At 34.2% G+C, this 23,895-nt stretch overlaps 3 protein-coding genes across 8 annotated transcripts in view; 2 read left to right on the top strand and 1 right to left on the bottom strand.

Moving 5' to 3' along the window:
- The window catches only part of LOC135846515 (uncharacterized), a 540,933-nt gene that overhangs the window by 457,810 nt on the left and 59,228 nt on the right, over nucleotides 1-23,895 (bottom strand). The window lies entirely within an intron of this gene.
- LOC135847419 (procathepsin L-like) lies at nucleotides 7,485-14,495 on the top strand. Of its 6 annotated transcripts, none has more exons than XM_065366934.1 (7): nucleotides 7,485-7,691; nucleotides 12,697-12,928; nucleotides 13,039-13,191; nucleotides 13,314-13,505; nucleotides 13,672-13,869; nucleotides 13,953-14,112; nucleotides 14,196-14,495. In XM_065366934.1, exons 2-7 carry the CDS (start codon nucleotides 12,809-12,811, stop codon nucleotides 14,411-14,413), a joined length of 1,041 nt encoding a protein of 346 aa, XP_065223006.1. In that variant the 5' UTR covers nucleotides 7,485-7,691; nucleotides 12,697-12,808; the 3' UTR covers nucleotides 14,414-14,495. The 6 variants fall into 6 exon arrangements, with proteins under 6 accessions (XP_065223006.1, XP_065223005.1, XP_065223007.1 ...); XM_065366933.1 differs by having other exon boundaries at nucleotides 7,485-7,746; nucleotides 12,701-12,928; XM_065366935.1 differs by having other exon boundaries at nucleotides 7,485-7,746.
- Nucleotides 20,265-22,547, top strand: LOC135846325 (cathepsin L-like proteinase). The gene is made up of 7 exons (XM_065365355.1): nucleotides 20,265-20,421; nucleotides 20,936-21,099; nucleotides 21,200-21,352; nucleotides 21,460-21,645; nucleotides 21,755-21,940; nucleotides 22,030-22,186; nucleotides 22,254-22,547. Exons 2-7 carry the CDS (start codon nucleotides 20,983-20,985, stop codon nucleotides 22,472-22,474), a joined length of 1,020 nt encoding a protein of 339 aa, XP_065221427.1. The 5' UTR covers nucleotides 20,265-20,421; nucleotides 20,936-20,982; the 3' UTR covers nucleotides 22,475-22,547.

The following is a 23,895-nucleotide window of genomic DNA, read 5'->3' as shown; positions in this document are numbered from 1 at the left end:
TCTACCCATAAAATGGAATTTCGTTATTTGATTAAACATGTGAATTATTATGCTCACGAGCAGCTGAAGTGAATTTGAACATCGTTGTATATGAGGCCAATAAAGTACAACTTCGATCAACTGAATTCTGATTTTACGAAATGGAGGAGCAATTTTGAGGAGTGGACAGTGAGAGGGGCTATCATACAATTAAAAAATGCCATAATATATCAATTTCATAGGATTTTGTACCGTTGAATTCAAAAATGGCAACAGTTTCAATTTTAAAGATACGATAATCGAGTATCAACTCAATTTAAACTCATGCCATACGTCATACTTCAAACTTCCATCAACGCTCTTCACACCTCCCCCTCATCTCCTCCTCCTCTCATCGTCATCAGGGGAATTACATTTCGTCAGATATATTATACAGTGGTATAAAAATCACTATCCCAAGTAGTCCAATCCAAGTAAAGCTGTGAATGAGACGGGAAAAAAATCTAAAAATCATCTAAATTCTGATATCATGAAGTGGGTAGCAATATTGAGGAACGAGGGGGGGGGTGTACGATGAAAAATCATCATACATATCAAGTCCATGGTTTCTCATATTGCCAAATTCAAATATGGGATGTTTCACACATTACAAAGTAACTGTACTAAATAGTACCATACTACAAATTCCTACGAATGCCTTCTGCCCCCCCCCCACAATTTCAATAATAATATGTTTTCATCAGACGAAAACTGTACAGATTATCATGATTCCTACAGCTGAATCTGATTGCGAGTAATGTGCTGTGAATAAAGTCAAAAAATATAATTGAAATCACCTAAATTCTGATTTTTGGAAGTAGGGGGCATTTTTGAAAAGCTTGGTGGGGGGAGGGGGCTAACATAAGATAAAACCTCGTCATGTATATCAATTCCATGGGTTTTCATATCGCTGAATTCAAAAATGACAATCATTTCGACATTACAGAACTCGTATTCGAGTACGAACTCATACAATATTCAATTCGATTCGCCGATAACTCCGTTAGCCATAAAACAATCACTCTCCTCCGCTGAATATTTAATCGCAATGAAATTTCATCAAAACACCCCTCCGCTTCTTTTCCTGCATCTAGAAAAACCACCCTCGACGAGTAAAACTCATCTTCGCACGTATAAATTGAATCCACTTATGTATAAATATAACGTGCGACACGTTTCGAGAAAATTACACGAAATTCGCGCGCTTATTCGCTCTATTCGAAAAAAAACACACACCGAGATCGACATACACACCGAGAGAAGAAAAAAGAGCAAAGAAATAGAACCGAACTCGAGCTGCTATAAGACTAACACGTCGCGAAGGGGTGAAAAAATCAACTAAAAACCCCCCACCGAGTGGAAATGTTTTTGTCGTATAAATTTTTTGACACACCGCTTGGGAATTGCTTTTTAGATGATATTCTTTGTGGTTTAGTACGCCAGACAGGGTGAATACGGCGGTGGTACGATTCTTAACATGACATCATTGCATTTTTTACGAGTTATAAAAAGCCATATACGCGCGCTCGTCTGTGGCGCGGTTATTTAGCGCGGTAAGGCGCGAGAAACGATACCCTTTTGGTAATTTCGCGACACAAAACATCGATTTCCAATCGATATACGTAAAAATTTCCACTTAATCGAGTATCTAAAGAAAAGCGGGCGGATGGCAAGTTCCTCGTATATATCAACGTTTTTATCACCTGCTCGCGTATGTAATGTACGTATGTGTACTGTTCGGAAGCTTTTTAAAAAACACCATCCGAGGATATTTTATTTAACAATCGGATGGTTGAGAATTTATCGTTAAATAAATTTATATCGAAAAATAAAACCGGCTATCGATGTCGCGAGTATAAAGACTCGCAAAAGAGAAAACAACAGCGACAAAAAAACACCATCGTGTATGTTTCTTTTTTAGTAAAAAAAAATCCCGCTCTCGCGTGTTCTAGAAAAAGAACGACACGAAAAAAAAAAACAAAAAACGTTGTTTTAATTCACTGGAAAAAAGCATAGCGCAAAAAAATCGCCATTCCGAGTAATCTGTGTATCTCTGTTGTATACTTCCGTACATCGTAAAAATGTCCCATTAATAAAAATCACCCTGCGTAATCTTGTCCACTATTCTATACCTATTTTCCAACTTACACAGAATTTGTCATCCAATTTAGAACGTCCGGTACGTCGCCTGCCTTTTTTTTATCCTTCTTTTATATTTATCTTTCGCAGTTCGCGTTTGGTCGCGAAGCAATTCTCTTTAAAAGTTTTACCAAATCAAACAGATGAGATTTTTTTGACCCGGTTTTTTTTTCACAAAGAAATATAGGGCTATTACGACAACTCGATTAGTGACCGGATGCAAGAGAGGAGCAAGGATATATTTGATATAGAGTTTGTTTCAAGATCACAGAAAGAATTTTATTCGGGTTATCTATTTTTTATAGTGGTAGCTTGGATGCAAGAATATCTGACTTACCACTCCCCCCTCCACAATAGATTTATGCAGGTTCGAGGACTGTATATTTTTTTAGCGATTTACTAATTGAAACTATGAAACATATTGGTTGCAAACTAGCAAAGACCAATTTTGGAAAAATGGTGAGTAATCGATTAACTGCGTTACTAACAGGGCAAGGTTTAGACAGGTTTTGGAGGTTTTTCAAAAACTAGAATTTCTGAAAAGTTTCTGGAAACTTTAACATGACTTAAAACCACTTCAAATTGACTCAGCATATTAAAATTAAGGATTTGTAAGGAATAACTCGTAATTAACAGTGGAAATGGACTTTTTGAATGTTTTTATCAACAAATAAAACAATAACACTTATAATTAATCTGATATTCGGTTAATTAATACAGACAGACATCTTAGCTCTTCTAACTCTAGCATAAGACTCTAAGAAGCAACACATGTTGCTAATGTGTTCTCTTCAAGGTCGATGTTTTGCTTTCCAAACACTGAGTTAAGTGCAGAAAGCCAAATAACAAATGGTGAAGTGTGATGGACTCGTATCATAAAATTTGCTACATTTGGCCATCCTGGGCATTGGTGACGTCCTCGTTACCAGTACTGATTTTGGTATCAATTTCTTCGACTTTCCAATAAGGGTGGATTTGCAAGATGTGCAGATCAACTACTCCTTGTTCAGTTCCTTCACGGCGTAAGTCCTGGATACAATAGATGTCTCCAGCGACATTTTTAACTACAACCATCGGACCTCTGTATCATGGCTGTAATTTCACTTTACAAAAACAATTTCTCCAGTGCAAAGTTTATCTCCAATGGTGTGTTTCTGATTGAATTTGGTTTTCATTTTCTACTGATTTTCGGCAATATGGTCGCAAGCAAACTCTCGCATTACTTCCATATCTTTGACAGCTTGGGATTTTTCAATTACTCGATGTAGAGGTGAATCGGAAAATCTCAGCGGGTATCCATGGAGAAGCTCGAACGGTGTTCTGCCAGTGGATCGGTTAATCAAAACTTTGATGTTTCTTTCAATTTTGGGTACAAAACGGTCCCAATTTTCCGTTTTTTCAATGGACTTCAACGCATAAATTATCAATTGTACATTGATAATAAGATTGATTCTTTCAACTTGTCTGTTGGCTCACAGATGTTGAATGGCTACTTGGTGCAGAATTATATGTACTTTGTTCGCGACAAAATGTCTTATACTGCAACAATGTGAAACAGGATCCCTGGTCTGTGATGATTCTGCTCGGATTTCCATACTTCAGAAACTACTTTTTCAAACAGATCTCAACTTAATTCGTAGAAGTTGTCTCAACAGCCCATAAGCATTAATTACCATAAACAGTCTATTTTGAATTTTCAAACGTCTGCCAAATATCAAGATATGAAGTTGGACAGCTGAAAATTTGGTTATGGGGGTTTTAGACCACGCTCTTTCCAAAAATTGCGGTCCCATTCAAATCCAGGTTGTCAGTTTCATTCCTTGCTCAATACTGCACTTATTCTCAGAATACTCTGATCTGATTATTATATTTTCGCTTTGATTCCAGTGCAAGTTCTTGTTGATGCACATACTAGCTTGTGTAATGTAAAAGCGACCATGATGAACACGATGACATCATTTTAATGAAATTATTCTTTTTTTCCTTATGTTTTAAAATCTCTAAAAAAAAATTCAAATTCATCAACAAGAAATTTGGCATAGTGGTGCATTTTCAGCCGATCTCCTGATTTCCCTGCGCCCTATCCCAAAATTTTCCAGTTAGATGAAATACTCGGGTACATGTTGTTTTGCCGCAACGTTTCACCGTCCCTGAAAATAAAAAGGTCATTTTTGAAAAAGCGTTCACTTTGCCGCCACGGTGATATATTACGTAATACACATATGTTCACACATGAAATGCAGGTGAATGGTAAGTACATAGATATGTAATATACATGCATATGTTCATACATGAAATTAACTGAATATGAAGTAAGTACATACTAAGGGCGGTTTTCCAAAAGTGGATAAGTCAATTTTTTTGAAAATTGAGTTTTTCACTCCATTGTGTTCTATAGGTTGTATCTCACCTATTTAATGCCTCAATTGTTACGTGCAAGACATGTAGATGACATGAATAAGGAAAGTGTTTTTAGAGACAATTATAATATCCATACTTAATTAGGCTGCAGGTCGGTGTACTTCTCTCCCTTTTCCTATCACCATTCAGTGTTTCTGACGGATTTCCATTTTGAGTGGGTCTGGGTGCCTGGACCAGAATGAGGACCTACTCATGTGTTGAATGAAGGGGGGTGACGCAGGGCGTCCTTATACTCGTAAGTAAACAAATCATACAGTTGAAAGTTGAAATTCAAATTCTTCTCTGCTAATTCTTATTTTCTAAAATTTTCACAAAAGAAGACCACCTACGCAGAAATAGTTTTTTCCCCGCATGCATCATTATAAAGGAGTGTAAATTTCCAAATTCAGATGTTAAAAGAGAATCGGTTGTGGATTTTGCACTGCTTCATCGTTAAAAGAACATGAATAGGAACAAAGATAGTAGATAGATACAAAGGTTTAGGTTCCTAGATTAGTAGATAGAGTTTACCATTGTTCTTATCACTCTAATAATCAGCCGGTGCACGAACAATGGTGTTTGAAATATTCGAACAGCGATTGTATTGTGGTTGTATGGGTGATACAGGAAACTGTTCTCTTGCAAACATATCTATGCGCAATTTCTTAAGTGAGAAGTTGAGTAAAAGATTGGGCATTCGCTGCAATTCATTCAGTAGTGAAAAATGATTGTTCGGAAGACGTTAATTTGAAACTAAGTGGAATCGTTGTGTAATTTTATCAAAGTTTTCACATTTCATCAATATGAATTTAATACATAATTTTTTGGAACAGGAATCCGCGAGACAAGTGAATGACATCGGCTGCAGTTATTCTTCCTCACATGACTAACCTACCCAAAATACCTATTTATTTACGCGCAATCCTGCTTTTCCGTAAGTTGCAGACTGCAATTGTTTTTCTAAAATGCGATAAGTCACAATTTATCCAGTGAACGTTTGAATTTGGTATTAAAAATATAGGCTAAATTTTTTGTACCTACTGTAATACTTTGTGTTCGTTGAAGTAGAGCTGTGAAATTTTTTTTTTAATACTTGGATAGTACCGTAATATAGGTACTTTTTGTTTTTATTTGATTGCCAAAATCGATAATTTTTGTTAAAAATACAGGTTAAATTTTTTGTACTTAATCAATTTTTTTTGGTCTTCTACTTTTGTATCGTGATTTACAGTTGACTTACTTACATCGATTTGCACCACTGGTTTTATCATATAAATGAAAAACTGAAAAATCGTTTTTCCAAAAGGCGATAATTCAGTTTACTTTTTCTGCCACAGAAGCGCGGCAAACTCGAGTTACACCGCGAAACCAACATGTACGTGTTGAGGTAGACCTAATGCAACATGCAGGACATGTTGCACAGTCCAAGTGCATCATGGCTTCAAATGGGCACTAAAAACGTCATTTATCTCAAAATCATGATTTTTGACTTATCGCTTTTTGGAAAACCACTCTTCATACATAGATAAGTAAGTACGTGGTGAATGAGAGATGTTCTGTAATGAAGGCAGTAGTGCAGGTCTGTAAGGGAAGTGTTCAAATCAATGGCTGCTTATTCCATCTGACCGACCCAAAATATTCAAAAACATGTCTCAAGTAATCGAGAAAAGCCTAAATGTTTCCATTGTCCCTTGAAACTTTCCTGGACTACTTCGAGGCCACATACATATTATAGGAAGATTAGTTCGTCGTGGTGTGTTTGATTAGAGTTGCACCATTTTCTGAGGTGAAAAAAATGTCTTCAAGGCCATTGTTCTACTGAGATATGGCGATTTTCATACAGGTCGACTTTAAAATCTCCTCAAACACGTTCGCGAAGTTATAGACTCGCCAAAATTTGTGCACAGGACAGGGTCAGGGGGAAGTTAAATTTTTTTTTGAAATACGAGTATATATGCATTTTTTTGATGTGTTATGGCCTTGGTCTCAGTAGTTCTAGAATGCTCCGTCTACGTACTCATAATTTTCTCAAACATAATTTCATTTTCATCATTAAGTAATCTTTCACCATGGCGGCGAAACAAACGGATCCCGAAATACTCGCCCCTCACTCATTGTCAAACTCATATACAACTTGATTTTTAAGCCAATTTAATTTGAACTTGAAAGCAATATGTCTGCAGTTCTGCACTGTATTTTCAGGTATTTTCAGAAAAGAAAATTGTCATTATGTGGAAGGACCAAACCATCACGTTCTTGTGATAGTTGGTTATGGAGTAGAAAATGGGCATCCCTACTGGCTAGTGAAGAATTCTTGGGGTACGGATTGGGGTGAATATGGATACGCTAAAATCGCTTGAAACGAGAAAATGTGCGGAATTTCCGAATATGTTAACATTGTTAACTACCCAATTATGAATTAGTGATACACTGATACAAGTAAGTAACATGATTATCCGTTATTTTTATTCACGTTATTTTTTAAAGCAATTTCAAAACGTTATTGACAGTTTTAGCCCATACCTATTAAAAGTTTCTCTCAAAAGTATTTCTTTTTACAATTATTCTCTTAAAAGCGCATGCACGGCTTGAAGATTTTTCCACGAACGACAAACCTGTTGCATTTCTTATCAAAAATTTAGGAAATACTGAATAAAAAAAATATTTTACGTAAACTGCAATAAAATTCGCACCAAGTACATACTGAAATTCATTAATTTACATTAAAAATAATTTTTCACAGCGTTGATTTCGTAACCTGAAATCTTATATGTATTTTTGGAATTGGATCCGTATGTTTCATGAAGAGAGGAAAAGGAGGTATAATTAATTTTCAATCTGAAAAATATAAAATTTCAGCTTACGCAATCATCAATACTTTGACAATTTTTCGATAAATAAAATTCTCAAATTGCCCATTACTCATTATACATTCAACACGACTGCGAAAATTAGGTTTCGGTATTTGACGGTCGTCGAGACGATATAACGCGATTATTGAAGTACCATACAATATAATTCCGCGTATGTGAGTGTTAGGTCGGTCGCGTTCGTTGTTTGGGTCGAAAAGCGAATTAATTAGAATGGTTAATTTTTAGCTTGTTTATCGCTTATTGCCTTCTGTTTTGTACATGGTAAATCGACTATACATATACGACTACATACGTATATAACATACCAGTACAGTAGGTATTTATATGTAGGTAATATAGGTAAATGTTGGGTAGTTTTATCGAAATTCGCCAGTTTATGGTAATACACACGTTTGAAAATGAGCAGATCGATGTTTACCCTCATGTTTAACGTTGGCAAACTTCTGTCTCCAGCAATTCACCGCGTATTACGAATTACTCGGCGTGAGTAATTACAGGTTATGGTTATTTTTCAAACACACTAATCAGCTCGAGCTTGTCCCTCTTCTCTTTGATGACGTCTTCATGGTCGTGTGCCTTCCAGAGAGAGATACTAATCTACCCCCCTTTTTTTTCTCGGTATGGTCAACACCATCGCCACTGTACCACCGGCATCGTCTCAGCTGTCATCTAAATTAGCCAGTGTCTCTTGCTCGCGATAACCTTTTTTCATCTATGTATGTAAATTATTCTTTAATCCGAATGGACAGCATATGTCCTTTGTGTTCGTTCGAGCCATCGAACATCAGGATAAATTATGTACAAATGAAATTAAAGATGTAAAGGTGAGTTTTGGACAGATATTCTTTTAGAGTTCCTCACTCCCCCTCCCCCTCCAAAAAGCATGCATTCAGGGTTCGTATTCAGTTTTCTTCAACCAAAAAACCCTCAGATACCTAATAAAATGTTTCAATGTGATATTTTTGTAGAGTGGGGGGGGGGGGGATTTGCAAAAAAAATTTTGACCGACCCAAAAACACTTTCATTTTAAATTAGAGGCAATAGAAGCCATTTTGAAAATTTTCAGATTTGTGGAATCCCAAAAATGATTTTTATGCTTAATTTGATAATCTGAAAAAACATTGATCTGGTCTTCATCTCCATGAAGACTCATTTTTCTGATTCTTAATGCAAAAAAAAAATCCAGAAGAAGGCTCTGAGGGCTGAATCCGATCAAATAAATTGAAGAAATCATAAATTTTGCTCCCATATTGAAAGAAACATTTCAATCTCGAGAGAAAAAATCATCCCGAAAATGAATTTGAGACGTCAAAATCACAAAGTTTGAAATCATTGAACAAAAAAAGATCTCAAAAGTTGCCTCAATCCATCAGCCGAATAATACATGCAACATTTTTCGAACCGAGAAATTTTTTCCATCAAGAATAAAAGCAGCCACACAATCGCCTTGATTTACACGTTAAAAATTTGGCAACTATGTGTTCCTCGGTACGCCGGAAACCGAGTCATACTACATATTATTCGTTTTATTATTGAAAACACGAGCCTATAATACTCCACTCGTAGGTTCAAATAACGAAGTTGTATTTTGTTTCGAAATGAAAAAAAGAAATAACCAACCTAATGTTTTGTCCGTCTTTTCTATACGCAACTAATTCCGATGTATTTTTCTCCACACACTAGCAACGTTTGGAGAAAAAAAATTAGAGAAGTATTAAGCAGCGTATAACAATTCACTATAACGTCTGACATTTGTCGAGAAATCGCCTGTAATTATCATCCGACCATCTGTACAGGAGAAAATTCTAACCCCTGGTTTTGACGGCGGCCAGCCGTGAAAACAGTCTTCCAGCTTGGCTATAAATTAAGGCGGATTTCGTGTAAATAAGAACCTCCTATTATCGGTTCGCCAGTTTATGATTTTTTTTCTCTTCTAGTTTTATTGTAGATACGTGTTATTTTCGAGCAACAGAGAAATTTTTTTTTAAAAGTATACAGCGTGAAATTTTAGCACAGGAATACGATTTTTAAGAGGCGAATTTATTATACTGAATTATACTGACTCATTTTATATTACAGAATACTATTAACTGAAGAAGGAAGGTATTGTTATTTGGTATTGTGATAAAGGCAATGATTATCCGGTAGTATGAATATGAGTATTTGCGTTGAATTTGATCACATTCGTAGGTATTCGTTTGTCAAAGATGAGCAAACGGATACACGATTGGGCTACTTATCATCGGGCATTGTCCTGTCTAGATTATTAGTACTGATATCGTAACGCTGTATGCTGAATCATTCGCATTTCGATTTTTAAAAATGACTATTTTTTTTTTTTACTATCATTACCTCACATGGCGAATTGTGATGCGATAATAAAATCTTTTAGGCATGGTACAAAAAAAAAATCCTTATCGAGATCTGATGTTTTAAAATTAGATACAAGAACTAGCGACAACCTCGAAGCTGGTTTAACGTTTCATTAGCTTGAAATAAACCTTTTAAAAATTAATAAGTACGAAAATAAGCTTATAAGAATCGTATTGGAAATAAAATTGGGTGAATTTTTTATCAAAGGAAAACAGAGGAAAAATACCTGTCGATGTGAAAAATGAGCAAACCTTTGAAAAATCATAAACAACTTGAAATAGTTAAATTGACGAAAACATCTTTTATTCTGAAAAATGAAAATTAATAATATCAAAAAAAACCCTAATGAAAGATGAAATTTCCAGCATTGGACAATTTTTTTGAAACCAAATGTCTGAATTTTTTCTCAAAGCTAAATCGGAAGTGAATGCAAAATATGTCACCTGCTAAAATTTCGGGTGTTCAAGGATATTATTATTACTTTTTAAATAAATATTGGAAAATCAAAACTTTGGAACGAAAATTTGAAAAAATAAAAATTACATCAAATTGACCAATTCGGTTGAACTTGGGTTTCGAACAGTTTTGATTACCTACCTGATCTGAAGCCTCCGGTCAGCAAATTTTTGAAAGTGAAAATTTTCACAAAACTTTACCTGATGAAGTTGAGAAGCCAAAATTTACTTTATGCCCTAATTTTAAAAGGTTCCAAGTCGTTCTCTTGTCTCCAGGAACATTTTGGAAATTCCAGCTTTTCAAAAAATGACATAAAAACTGCACAAATGAACTTCAGAACATGAGAAGGCGATTAGTGCTTGTAAAGTGGACCTGCTGGGCCAATTATACAGACCGTATTTTCAAAATTGGTTCTTAGCTATTCTGATTCGTATTTCTCCAGCGAGTTCATAGCTAAAAAATTTGAAAAATTTAGGTTCTGAATCAGCAGAAATAGATTTTGAAAAATTAATGCGCAATTAATCAAATGGGTCACTTACATGAAAAAAGTAGGTTTAAAGGATGTAAAGTTCTTTTTGGCAGATTTTTGGAATTTTAAAAATTTGCTGGAGGCTCCAGAACTACTCTAAACGGTTCGAAACGGTTTCCAATCGATTTGACAGATCAAAAATACGCCAAATTTCAGCTTTCTGGGCAAATTTCGTAACATTTTGATTTTTTCACATTTTTGGCCCTTTTATGTTATAAAAATTTACCAAAAAAAAAATGATAAATGCATTTTAGGACTCAAAATTTATACTTACAGGTGATAAATTTTGCAAGTTTTTCCTACATTATTAAGCTTTGTCTGATTCAAAAATTTCTCTGCCTGAAGCCTCCTTATTTAGAAAAATTTTCAACTTTACTCAATCAATCCAAAGTTTAAAAATTTTGGGCAAAAGCCACCTTGGGGAGCTGAGTTTTGGTTTTAAGGATTAAAAAGTGATCGAAACGTGCATTTTTTAAAATTTTTAGGGCTCCACTTACTTCACCTCTTGAATGAAGCATCCAATATTGATTTTGAGGTCAAAATGGTTTTCAAAATCAGAACCAGCAGCACCTTCAAAAAATTCGTGTTTCGATACCAATATTACTTTTATCAATGGTTTGAAATTTTTTCACCCACCCCCCCCCCATTCCTTCCCTTCAAGAGACCAATTTTTCAAAATACACGAATATACTCAAAAAACTTCATATAAATTTGCAGTTGAATCGTGAGAAAAACAGCTCTCGAATTTTCAAAGAAAATATAAGTAAAGAGAATACAGATTTAAAATAAATATCAACTTGAATATTGAGAAACAGAAATCATAAAACTTGAAAACAAAATTCAAATTTTGAATATATAACACTCAAGAGCCTTTTTTACTCACTTTTCAACAAATTTTCAAAATAGGATTTCAATTGCTCCGGAGGGGGGGATACACAAGTGCCCATAACCTTCGTAAAAATTCGAAAAAAAATTCAAACTGAAGTCACACGTCGATTATTAATAACACTGATGAGTTCTCATATTGGCTAATTTTTTCCACAACTTTTCTGAACGTCCCCTCCGGCCTCCCTCCCCTCATCAGTGTTTTCCAGAATACCAGAACTTGAAAGATGAAAATTGAAAACAAAATTCAAAATTTGAAAATATAACCGTCAAGATCCTTTTTTACTTTCAACAAATTTTCAAAATAGGATTTCAATTGCTCCAGGGGGGGGGGGTTGACAATGGCTCATAACCTTCATAAAAACTCCAAAAAATTTCAAACTGAAGTCACACGTTGATTAATGACACTGAGTTCTCACATTGGCTTATTTTTTCCCAATCCAACATTTCTGAACGTCCCCTTCAGCCTCCCCTCACCTCATCAGTGTTTTTGAACATGTTCAGAATACCAAAACTTGAAAAATAACGAGCAGCACGTCGTGTCAAGTTTTCAGGTGTGAGATTGCGGATATTCATTTATTTTTTGGGCACAATCTCTTTTACGATTCCTCTCTCCAACTTCCCCCTCCACTGAACTTTGAAAAAAGTTACAAGAAATTACAAAAATGCTACACGTCGCAAACTAATTCCTACAATTTGGAGAATTTTAACAATCAATTATTTTATTTTTTTTCTCGGTTTTGATTCATTGTGTCATTTTTAGCCTCACATGATGATTACTTTATGAATATTCAAATTCAGCATCCATGCGACTAAAATCTCAATTTTGGCAGATATTTTCTCGCAAAGAGATTTTTTTCATGCTCTTGCTGGATATCACCAATTCCAGAAAAAATAAACGTTGGATACCTTTTATTCAGAATTCCAATAACGTGATTTGCATTGATCTGCTCAGATGGTTGTACATAAATCATACAGATACTCGTACCATCCCCTATGATCTAACCTATAAACATTTTGCAGGTAGCCAATTCAAACGTGCAAGGAGAATTTTTCAAACAGCTGAATTCTCAAAAATAAGTTTCCCTTTTTAAAAATCCAGAAATCTATTATTTCAAAAAAAACACTTCCGAAGATGATAAAGTTAACAATCTTGTTTCTATGTGCATTAATTTGCGTACACGTATTTTTACTCTGTGATGCCCTGCCTCCTAAACCAAAACCACGCGATTTCCAGAGATGGCATAATTTCAAGGTAAATTACTCTAAAAATTAATTTCCTCACGAGATTTTCTAATTCTGTAAAACATAGAAAAACCTAAAAAAAAAAAAAAAACTCTGATGGTATTTTTTGTTCACTTATAGGCTCGGCACAGTAAACTGTACAAAACTGTGGTGGATGAAATACGAAGATTTAATATATTTTTAGAAAATCAGATCAAAATTGCCGAACATAACAAACGTTATAAAAAAGGCAAAGAATCCTACGAACTGGGAACCACTGTGTTTTCAGATTTGGTACGTGTTCCTACCTTAGGAGGTCCCAAAACCTTGGTGGACTGACATGTATAGTCGAAGAATGTTGAACACTTTCGTTCAGATTAGGTCTTTCTTTATTCACCTGTATGACTTTGTTTCAGACTGAGGAAGAGTTTTCTAGGATATACTTAACGCATCCCACTAATCATACTAGAAGTACCCGTAAAGGATTTGGCTCCACCCCACATGTTTTTCCTGAAAGTATCCCAGATTCTAAAAATTGGACTGCAGAAGGAAAAGTAACTCCCGTAAAGGACCAAGGTCCATGCGGAAGTTGTTGGGCGTTCTCTACGGTTAGTTTGAAAAAAAAAATATAATACCTAAATTGGTCAGTCCAAACATTTAAATTCAAAAGAACAGATAAGAGGAAATCCCGTATTTTTTCATTAAAAAAAAAAAAATGATTCACCGAGTATTTTTGTAAAAAATCAAATCACTCCATGAAAAATATTTTTTTAGGCGGGAGCAATAGAAGCACACGTTGCCATAGCAAGTAAAAAGGTGAAGATTCTTAGCGAACAAAATTTAATAGATTGCGTGGGTGAACGCGACTGGGTAGATAACTCTTGTGAAGGCGGTTTGATGGAATACGGGTACCAATACGTGATGGAAAATAAAGGAATTGCAACGAAATCATCGTATCCGTATCAAGCCGAGGTAAGAATCAAGAATTATACGCCATCCCATCTCCAGGACACGTGAGTAATTTTGAAGAACAAAATCATCTTTTAATTTTATAGCAAGGCGAATGTCAATATAAACCAGACTTCAAAGGAGCCACCATCAAAGGCTACGAATCAGTCGAGCCTGATGAAGAAATAATGAAAAAAGTTGTCGGTACAATTGGTCCAGTCAGCGTTGCCATTTATAACGCTAACCTCTTACAACATTACACATCAGGTACACCTCGAGATTATTTTTAAATCTGATGAGTTATGACATGACTGAGTAACCAGAAATAAATACACGCGCTACGTTTTCAGGCACTTTTTCGAATCCAAAATGCGGATCTACCATGAGAGCCGGCCATGCTCTCTTGATAGTTGGCTACGGTACTGATGAAACAGGAGACTACTGGTTGTTGAAAAATTCTTGGTCAGCGTCCTGGGGTATGAACGGATATTTTAAACTGGCTCGTAACAAGGACATGTGTAAAATTTCAGGATACGTTCATTTCCCAACAGGAGCGAAAGTGGCATGATAGAAATTATTTCTATTTGACAATTTTTCAAACATGAATCATTAGTACTTATGCGATAATAAATTACTAATCAATTTAATAACTATCATAGAAAACACATTCAGCTACGAGTAGTTACAATTTCATTCACATTTCCAATAAAAAACGTCCAAATGTTCAGGATAAAAATTGTGGGGAAAAATTCAAAAAACCCTAGACAGGTCTTTCAACTACAAATGGCATTGTGAGGCAACTAAAATGAAATTTGCAAAGTGGTAAATAGTGGATGGGGTGTCAAGCCATAAGTTATGAGAGCATCTGCCCTAGCCCTGTGCTATTCAGTGGGGGAATATACATGCCCTGTTTGGAGTCGTTTTTAGCACATGCAAGTAAAGTTGATATACCCTTGAATGAAGCATTTAGTTTGGAGACAGGTTGCTTTTGCACTAAACCATTGGATAATCTGTATGGGCTAAGCGGAATTGCCCTACAAGCAATTAGATGTGAAGTTTCATCCATGATGGAGAAGACAAAAGTGCTGAAAAATCCACTGCATTCAATACAGTGAAAGCGTCTAAATGTTATCACATTTGTCCCAGCCCAATTTGATAACATCAAGTGGCTGATAACACAAATCAATTTTAAAAAATTACATTGTTTATTTGGGCATGCTTCACAGACATGTTGTAACGTAGTCGCTCCGGTAATCGGATACTGCAAAAAGTGTACCCAATGATCGGCATACTTCTAATTTGGAAAATAAAATTTGTTGCATCAGCCACAGCATTGTGAGGAATATTGTAACTGAATCTACAACCTTTTTTTCATCAAATAAAACAAGCATGGATGATCCAGGATATGGGCAAGTCTTTCAAAATTACACTTTTTAATGGCTAGTGATGAAATATGATTTTGCTATGTGATTTCATGAGATTAGAAAATTTGATGCCCGCGCATTTTGAAGTTTTTAATTGGAAGTAAATTCATTTTCTAGCTGGAACTATGTTTTTACCTAATTATCATACCTTTCTCGACATATTTTACACTTGACGTATCATCATTAACACTTCATTTATTATTAATAATCGAAAAATGAAAAGCCGATTACTAGTACTTGAAACGAAATGCTTGGCCCAATGATCGGAATACTGCCGATTATTGGAGCATTGTTTTCATAATAGAAATTCATTTAATCGGAGTTAATTAAATGTTTTTCCAATGCTGTAAATTTAAAATGATTTGTATTTATGAGATGAAATAGTATACCAGTGATCGGCACAAATTTACTCAACACTTACAATAATAAAGTTGATTAAATTTTTGCCGATGACTGGTACGCCGATTACTGGAACAGTAGTTTACATTGAAATTTGAAAAAAATGAAAAAAAAACTGCCTTCACAAGCCACTTCCAAAGAGTGGATTTTGTACAATAAAAAAAAAGAAGAATCAAAATTTTAAAAGCTCAAGAAATTGAAAACAATAACAGGACAGAATTGAGGCTAAAAAAAAAACACGGAAATAAAAAAAAAGATTAAAAAAAAAGGTGCTAATAAGCTGGAAGCAAAGAAGAAAAAATTAGAGGAAAACCTCAAATCGAAAGAAAATGTTGAACAAACAAAAAAAGCTAAAAAGGACACTCAGCTAATATCCCCCAGAAGTCTCAAAAGTTGCTCAAAAACTTCTTGAACATAAAATTCCCATGTCCGATTACTGGAGCAATTTTGCCGATCATAGGAACATTTTTGTCGATTATAGGTACAAGCACAATTTTTAGAAATGGAAAATAAAAATTCAATTATTCAATAGTTATTATCACAAAAACGTATTGGAATTTTTTTTTAGGAAACAGAAATGGTTACTCTACACAAAAAAAAATTCAAATTGTTAAAATATATTGTTCATTCTACATAATCTGCTGCCAAAGTCTGATTTTTACATTTCAAAGATTGCACTATGCCGATTATTGGGGCGACTACGTTACTTCTAAAAAGTGTGTTTACAATGATCTAAAATTTTGCAAAAATTTCCAAAAAAAAGTGTTGAAAATAGGTTAAAACTTCAAAAGTATTTCAAATGATGTCAATCAGAAAAAACTTCTGAAATTTCAGAAAAATTAGGCAATCAGGATGAAAAAGTGTTGAAAACATTTTAAAATTACATAAAAACACGACAAAAAAACCTATTTTGTAAAATCAGTTAAAATTGATAACATTATACGTTGCTCCAATTATAGTAACTGTTGGAATTGATGCTCCATAGTGGCCTGACTAGCTGGCCTGAAGCCTGAAATGTGCCTGAACATTCCAAGCCCAACCTAACATGAATGCAGTGATCCTATATGAGTAACTTGTGGCATAGCATAGTATTGCATTGTGTTGAGTTCTGCATTTGAGCTTGTTCCCAGCTTTCAGACTGGCCCCTGCAGACCACTAAATCATAATAACTGATGGAATTTCTATGTGCTTAATTAGATAAAAAAGATCGGGACCAAATGATTTTAATACATAACATTGAGCGATTGATAACATCAACTGTGATAATACAGTAAAAGCTCTCTATAATGCTCTTCAAGGGACTGGAAAAAAGAGCATTATAAGCCAAAACGCGTTATAAGCAAAAGTCTTGTTTTAACGCTGATGAGTGTAATACAACAAATTCTTGTTTTGAAGCAAAAAGAGTGTAATTAAAGAAGTGTAAACGTGATCTTTATTCTGAATTTGAACAACAAAACTGTTTTCTTTGGTCAACATTTTCAGAAAGCCTTGCTTTTTTGTTCCAAATTTTCCAAAAAGTAATTACCTAGTTGCTTACCAAAATTTTGAAAAATTTTACTTTTCAGTTTTTTTCTCAAGATAGTCAAGATTATGACCAAAAATCTAGAACTCTACTCTTTTGTAAAAACTTTAGATACTTACCTGCCTTTTTTGTAAGAATTGTAATCAAGCTTCTATTAAAGTTTGATAAGGTTATCAAAAAATCTTACATTTTTTTTTGACCAAAATCAAAAATAATTTTACTTGTTTGTATGAAATGATAAGCTTGGTGGCGTAGTGGGTTGAGCCACGGCTTTCTGAACAAGAGGTTGTGGGTTCAAATCCTGCTAGAGACGCAGGTGTTAACGTGTAATGTATACATTGTAGTGCATTTAACATCTATTAAATGTCAAGCTCCAAGCACCAGAACAGTAGAGGCAACAGAAATGCACGCAATCTGTTGCCGGTATCAAAAAGCTGTAACTGGTTGAGCAACTATAGGTTGCGGTGATTAGGGAACTCAGGGTTGTAAAAACCCAGCTAGTGATGTATGAGCTACTTTGTAGATAGTGTAGAAAGCAACGGGAAACTACTTAATGAAAGCTCAAAACAACGTTGATTCCCCAGAATAATCGCAGTGGCAATAGGCATTTGCCTCACCCTGTTAGGGTACCACAAAAATGTGATTTCCAATGTCCTGTAAAGGACAAGGAACCACAACAACGACGACGATGTATGAACCAAAACTTTTGAAAGTTGAAAAACTGATTTTTTGGCAAAATTTTGCCATAATAGTTTTTTTTTACTTTTTTCAAAATCAAAACGGCAAAAATTGCAAAAAAAAACTGTTGTTGCAGCCAAAATTTTCAGAAAGTGAGAATTTTTTACATGAAAGTAAGCTTTTTTGTTGCAAAAAATTGTTTTTTTTTTTTTTGTTGTCAAAATCATTCTGAAAATGTGATTTTTCCAGAATTTTAGAGTGTTAAAATGTGATTCATAATCTCTCATGAGCGCTATATTGCGATTAATTTTACATTGGTTTAAATGGGGTTGTCTAGGGACCAGAGGAAATCAGCGTTATAAACCAAATCTGTGTTATAAACAAAAGTGTTATAACAAGTTTTCACTGAAAATAAGCGGCTTTCACTGTATACGGATATGAAGAATCAACAGAAACTCGGCTCAGATCAAGGCACAGTTTCATGAAAACACTTAAAGAAGTGAATAAAGCGACTCCCAGTGGCCAGCACTGTAAGATGTTGTATGTATGGAATTTAGATGCTGGGGGAAGAGCTAGGCAGGAGGCTCTATCAAGTGGGCAAATCTCAAATACATTTATGTACTATGGAAAACACTCAGTACAAACATTGCAGATGGCATTTGGCTGAGAATAATCTGTGTGAATGTGATGATGAGCTGTGTGGATGCTCCAATGTTCAGATTGGCAAGCTCTTATTCAACTGTGAACTATCAAGGGGAATTTTATGGGCGATGCAATTAGAGGGAGTCTAAATTCAGAATGAGCAAAATACACTCCCATAGGTTTCTCTATCATTCTCTTTCATTCTCTTTCAATATAAAAATTCACAACGTATTGAGCAATAAAAATTAAACGTTCACATTGTTAATTCATTTCAATTCCTAATAAAATTAAACTTTGAAACAGAGCCTCGAAACAAATAGGACATTCAGCATACCAAAAATTACACAATAAAGTAGAGCCAAAAAATTACAAATTTCGAAATGTCTTTGGACTCAACAATTTGTTCACAGGCTGGTATAGGACAGGAGCAATTCTAGGGTTCCTTAAATGTGATTTGGACAAAACTTGCACAAAAAATTATTACAAAGGTAGGTATTATAAAGTCGGAGGCCCAAAAATTCATACCCATATAGCATAAGCCAGTTTTTTCCATAGTTTGTTCCACGTTTATTGGGCATTTTTGAAAAATTGTGAGTTTAAAATTCGCCAATAATGCTTGAGATTTATTTAAAAATAGTCACACAATCCATCAAAATGTGTTAAAATTTTGCAAGAATTGGAATTCCAAAATTTCGACGAGAATGTTTATAAGTAGAGCATTTTGAAGAATTTTTAGCCCAAAAATAAAAACGTTATTTTTGAGATTTTAGAAAAAATGTCATCGACTTATCAAAATGGGTTAAGTACATATAATTTCAGGAGAGTATCAAAAATTTCGTCAACTTTTTCCGATCACTTTTAAAAAGCTGCAGCTTCAAATTCTGTTGACTTTTGGAAATCACTAAAAAAGAAATTATTGCGAAATCAATTTAGGTTGAAACTGAGCTTTACCATCTTATCAAAAAATTAACAAAACACTCCCGTAATATTATGGAAATAGTTACAATAAAAAAAATGAGCTTACAGCTTCTTGATATGTATAAAAACATTTCCAAAAAAGGGAACAACCTCAGAAAAAATTCGTAATAAGAAATGATGGATAAATTATCGGCCCCTGCCGATAAACAAAACTGGTTTTTCTCTCAATACGACCAATTTTGATAACCCGGATAGAACTTTTTTATAACTGCCACGAAAACTGATTCAACTTTGGGGTAGAAGTTCTTCCAAAGCGTTCAAAGAGAGTTTTGATGGAAAAGAATGTGATCGCACGACATGGCACCTTTTAGAAAAATTGAACTCAGCACAAAAATAGGTGAGTACAATGTACATTATTTTTTTCTGTTATCTTTACGAAAATCAGGTACAATGAGACAACAGCCATCATAACGTCATCATATTTTTTCCGCGCAGCATCGACTAATTTTCAAGAAAAAATACCAATCGATACAGGTAATGTGTATAATGATCGAAAAACAATACATTTCTATTCCGCGTGTAAAAATTACACAGGTATTCCAGGATATGAGAAATCACCCATTCTGCCGCTATCACACTCTTCCAACACAATATTTATTTATTTTCGAAGAAAAATATTGTAATAATGTGGAAGGATATCAAAATAGCTCACTCAGGCTAATTTCTACGGAATAGAATAAAATGATCGGGAAATAATTATACCACAGTGTTTCTTATCGTGGAATTTTTTAATCGTCCGAGTCGCAGAAAAATGCTTCATCATTATGTATCATATACGTACATATGTATTTATCCACAATTGATAAAATTAACAGGTACTTACTTTACGTATAAAAACGTGCAAATGTTTAAATCAAATTTTATAGTTTGTTGTCGCGACATTTCGACGTTCTTTAATTACATGTTTGCGGATTGTTATTTTGATATCAATATGTAAGTATACAATAGGCTACAAATCAAATCCTTTAGTTATTTTAGCTTTTCATTTTCATTTTTAAGAGCTTCAGAAATTTTTCATTCATCAGAATTTTTAAAATACACCAACACCTATAATAAATTTTCATTTTTCTCATAAGATGTTGAGACCATCTGATTGGCGAGAAAAAATGCTGAATAGAATGATTATCTTAAATTTTTTTTTTGACATTTTATAGCACCTAGCAAAGAATTAGAGAACCGAGAACTGATTTTCAAAGTTCATTTTCGTCAAATCAGAAGTTCTCAAAATGAGAAAAATAAGCAGTGTTTTCCCTTTAAAATACAATAATGTTGAGATTATTCCCTTAAAATAGAAGAATTAGACTTGCCAAAAATTTTTCAATTTAAAATGTCAAACTGAGAGAAGAGGCTCGATTTACAATAAATTGAAGAGGTTAAAAATCTAAGCCATTATCATTATAGTTATTAACCATCAAGAATCCGAATTATTAGTTATATTATTTTCTAGATAGAAAAAAGCACATTGGAAATAACACTTGAAAAACAAACACAATCATGAAAATGATGCAGTCATCCGTTTATTTGTGCATTATAATCTGCGTGCAAATATTAGTACACGGTGCTGTCCTAAATGATGATGAGTACAACTTACAAAAATGGAATTCTTTCAAGGCAAGTTACACATAAGGTTAATTTCTTCAAAGGAAAAATAATTCCACAATGATAAAAAAGGATAGAAATTTTAATCTTGGACAGCTTTAATATCGCTTAGGTTCAGCATACCAAACAATATGAAACAATAGAAGAAGAAGAACGAAGAATGAAGATATACCTGGATAACGAGAAAAAAATCGCCGAGCACAACGAACGTTTCGAAAATGGCGAAGAAACATACGAGCTGGGGATAAACGAATTTTCAGATTTGGTATGTAAATGTATCTAAATTATGAGACTTCCACACAATATATAGATCCTTCATGAACTGACTGAATTGAAGATTTTTTTTCGTTCTCTCATATGACTTTGATTCAGACTACACAAGAATTCAACGAGTTATATTTGACAAAAATTGATACCAATCGGAACACAAGTGAGGATTTTTACATCCTAGATTCATCCATGGATGATGCTCCAGCAGGCAGAAATTGGGTTCAAGAGGGAAAAGTAACTCGCATAAAAAATCAGGGCTCCTGTGGCAGTTGTTGGGCATTCACTTCAGTAAGTTTTTAAAATACTCCTGTGCTTGTGACCAAACTAATTTTGAGGTAGATGCTGGAATTAATCCCCTCTCCTCCCCCAAAACAACCTGTATTGAACCATTTTTCAGGCAGCAGCAATAGAATCTCACGTAGCTATTAGAAACAGCAGGTTGGTAGATCTTAGCCCACAAAACTTGGTAGATTGTGTGCGAGAATGTCACGGTTGTAACGGAGGCCATCAAAAATATGCATTTGATTATATCAGAAGAAATAGAGGAATCGCAAAAGAAGCATCGTATCCATACAGAGGCCAGGTATAAAAACTGAGAATTCACTCATCCCATAGGTATTCATTGTGCACATCAAATTCCAGAGGACTCAATTTGATCATTCTGTTCCACAGCAAGGTTATTGTCGATACAATTCTTACTTCAGAGGAGCTACTATTCAAGGATACAGAAGCGTTGAAGCCAATGAAAACGTCATCAAACAAGTTGTTGGCACTATTGGTCCAGTCGCTGCTACCCTTGATGCTAGGATGCTACATCAATATAGATCAGGTGAGGCGATCTTGATTTGGAGTTTGTAGGATTATGTGATGATAATAACCATGCTATGTTGTTTCAGGAGTACTTCAGAGATCGGAATGTCAGAACCAGAGAGGAACGGCTACTCATGCTATTGTGATAGTTGGCTACGGTAGACAATCAGGAATGGATTATTGGTTGGTGAAAAATTCTTGGGGAACGTCGTGGGGCATGAATGGATATTTTCTAATTGCACGTAACGTTAACATGTGCGGGATTGCGAATGATATTGATTTTCCTATAGGAGTAACAGGAATATAATTTTTAAAAAAAAATAGCTTAAATACCTATCTAGAATAATTATTTGAGCGAAGAAAAATTCACTGATATAAAATACATGTGTTTTGTTTTATTTCACACATGAAATATTCAAATTTTTCACGAAATTTTCAACCAGTTTAATAGGTTGAAAAGTTATATACTTTTGAATAATTCAACAATATAGTTCATTTTCGCTCGAAATTAAAAGGAGTCGTAGGTATAGCACGTCACCATTTATATTTTCTGCACAGAATTAACTGATTTTCAAGAAAAATAACAACTCATGATACTTATAGATACGAGTATGTGTAGGTAGGTATAATGATCGCATTACAAAACGTTCTATTCCATTTGAAAAAATTATACAGGCATTCCAGGATGTGAGAAATCCGCCTTCTGTCACTATCACATATTTCCAACGCGATATTAGGTAATGGATTTTCGAAGAAAAATATAGTAATATAACTTAATAAGTAAGGATATCAAAATAATTCACTCAGGCTTATTTCTCCGAATATTGAATAAAATGAACAGAAATAGCCTCGAGTCGGAAAAATGCCTCATCCTTACGCATCACACATGTCCGCAACAGATAAAATCAAGCTATAAAAACGTAAAAATGTTCATAAAAAATTTCATAGTTGTCGCGACATTTCGACGTTCGTTGATTGCATGGTTGCTGATTGTTATTCTGATATTAATATGTGAGTATATGTGAGTATACAATAGGTATAAATCAATTTATACTATATTTTTCCTTTTTATTTTCAATTTGTAGAGTTTCAAAAATTTCCAATCCATCAGAGTATATTTAAATTACTGAGCCCATCTGGTTAGAGAGAAAAAAAATCAGAATAGAATGGTTATTTTTTAATTTTTTGTTTTCTCTCTAAAAGATGGCTCCTAGCAAAAAATTAGACATTTTCAGTTTTTTTTTTTTTTAGTTCTCAAAATATTAAAAATAAGCAGTGTTACCTATTTTAAGATACACTAATTTTGAGATTTTATTTCATTAAAATAGCAGAATTAGAGTTGGACATCAAAACCAGGGATGAAAAGCCTTAAAATGAAACTTCAGCTTTTGGCTTTTAGCTAGAAATTCCAAAATTGAAACTTTTGGCTTTAGCTTTCGGCTATCTCCATTTTTGAGGCTTGCTTTAGTCAAATTTTCAGCTTCCAATGACTTTCTCTTATATTTTCAATTTAACTGCTTTCAGCTATATTTCATTAAGCTTTTAGCTTCTAACTTTTGGCTTCAAACTTTTAGCTGATACACCATCAATTTACAAAAAAAGGGAATTGAAAATTAAATCAGGTGCATTGATTTCATAATTAGTGATAGTGGAAAACATTCATTGCTAGAATTATTTTCGTTTTTTTTTTCATTTCATTAAATCGCATTAAAATAGAATTGAATGAAA

Source organism: Planococcus citri, chromosome 5, assembly GCF_950023065.1.
Source record: "Planococcus citri chromosome 5, ihPlaCitr1.1, whole genome shotgun sequence".
In the NCBI taxonomy this organism is placed as follows: Eukaryota; Metazoa; Arthropoda; class Insecta; order Hemiptera; family Pseudococcidae; genus Planococcus; species Planococcus citri.
The sequence above is the reverse complement of the archived record's forward strand: the minus strand, read 5'-3'. Positions and strand labels throughout refer to the sequence as shown.

Excerpts from the sequence above, each read along its gene's own strand:
- LOC135847419 (XM_065366934.1), top strand. The coding sequence starts at position 12,809 with ATGATAAAGTTAACAATCTTGTTTCTATGTGCATTAATTTGCGTACAC. Across the intron at positions 12,929-13,038 it reads AGAGATGGCATAATTTCAAG|GCTCGGCACAGTAAACTGTA; the intron begins GTAAATTACTCT and ends GTTCACTTATAG. Across the intron at positions 13,870-13,952 it reads CGTATCCGTATCAAGCCGAG|CAAGGCGAATGTCAATATAA; the intron begins GTAAGAATCAAG and ends TTAATTTTATAG.
- LOC135846325 (XM_065365355.1), top strand. The coding sequence starts at position 20,983 with ATGAAAATGATGCAGTCATCCGTTTATTTGTGCATTATAATCTGCGTG. Across the intron at positions 21,100-21,199 it reads AAAAATGGAATTCTTTCAAG|GTTCAGCATACCAAACAATA; the intron begins GCAAGTTACACA and ends AATATCGCTTAG. Across the intron at positions 21,353-21,459 it reads TAAACGAATTTTCAGATTTG|ACTACACAAGAATTCAACGA; the intron begins GTATGTAAATGT and ends ACTTTGATTCAG.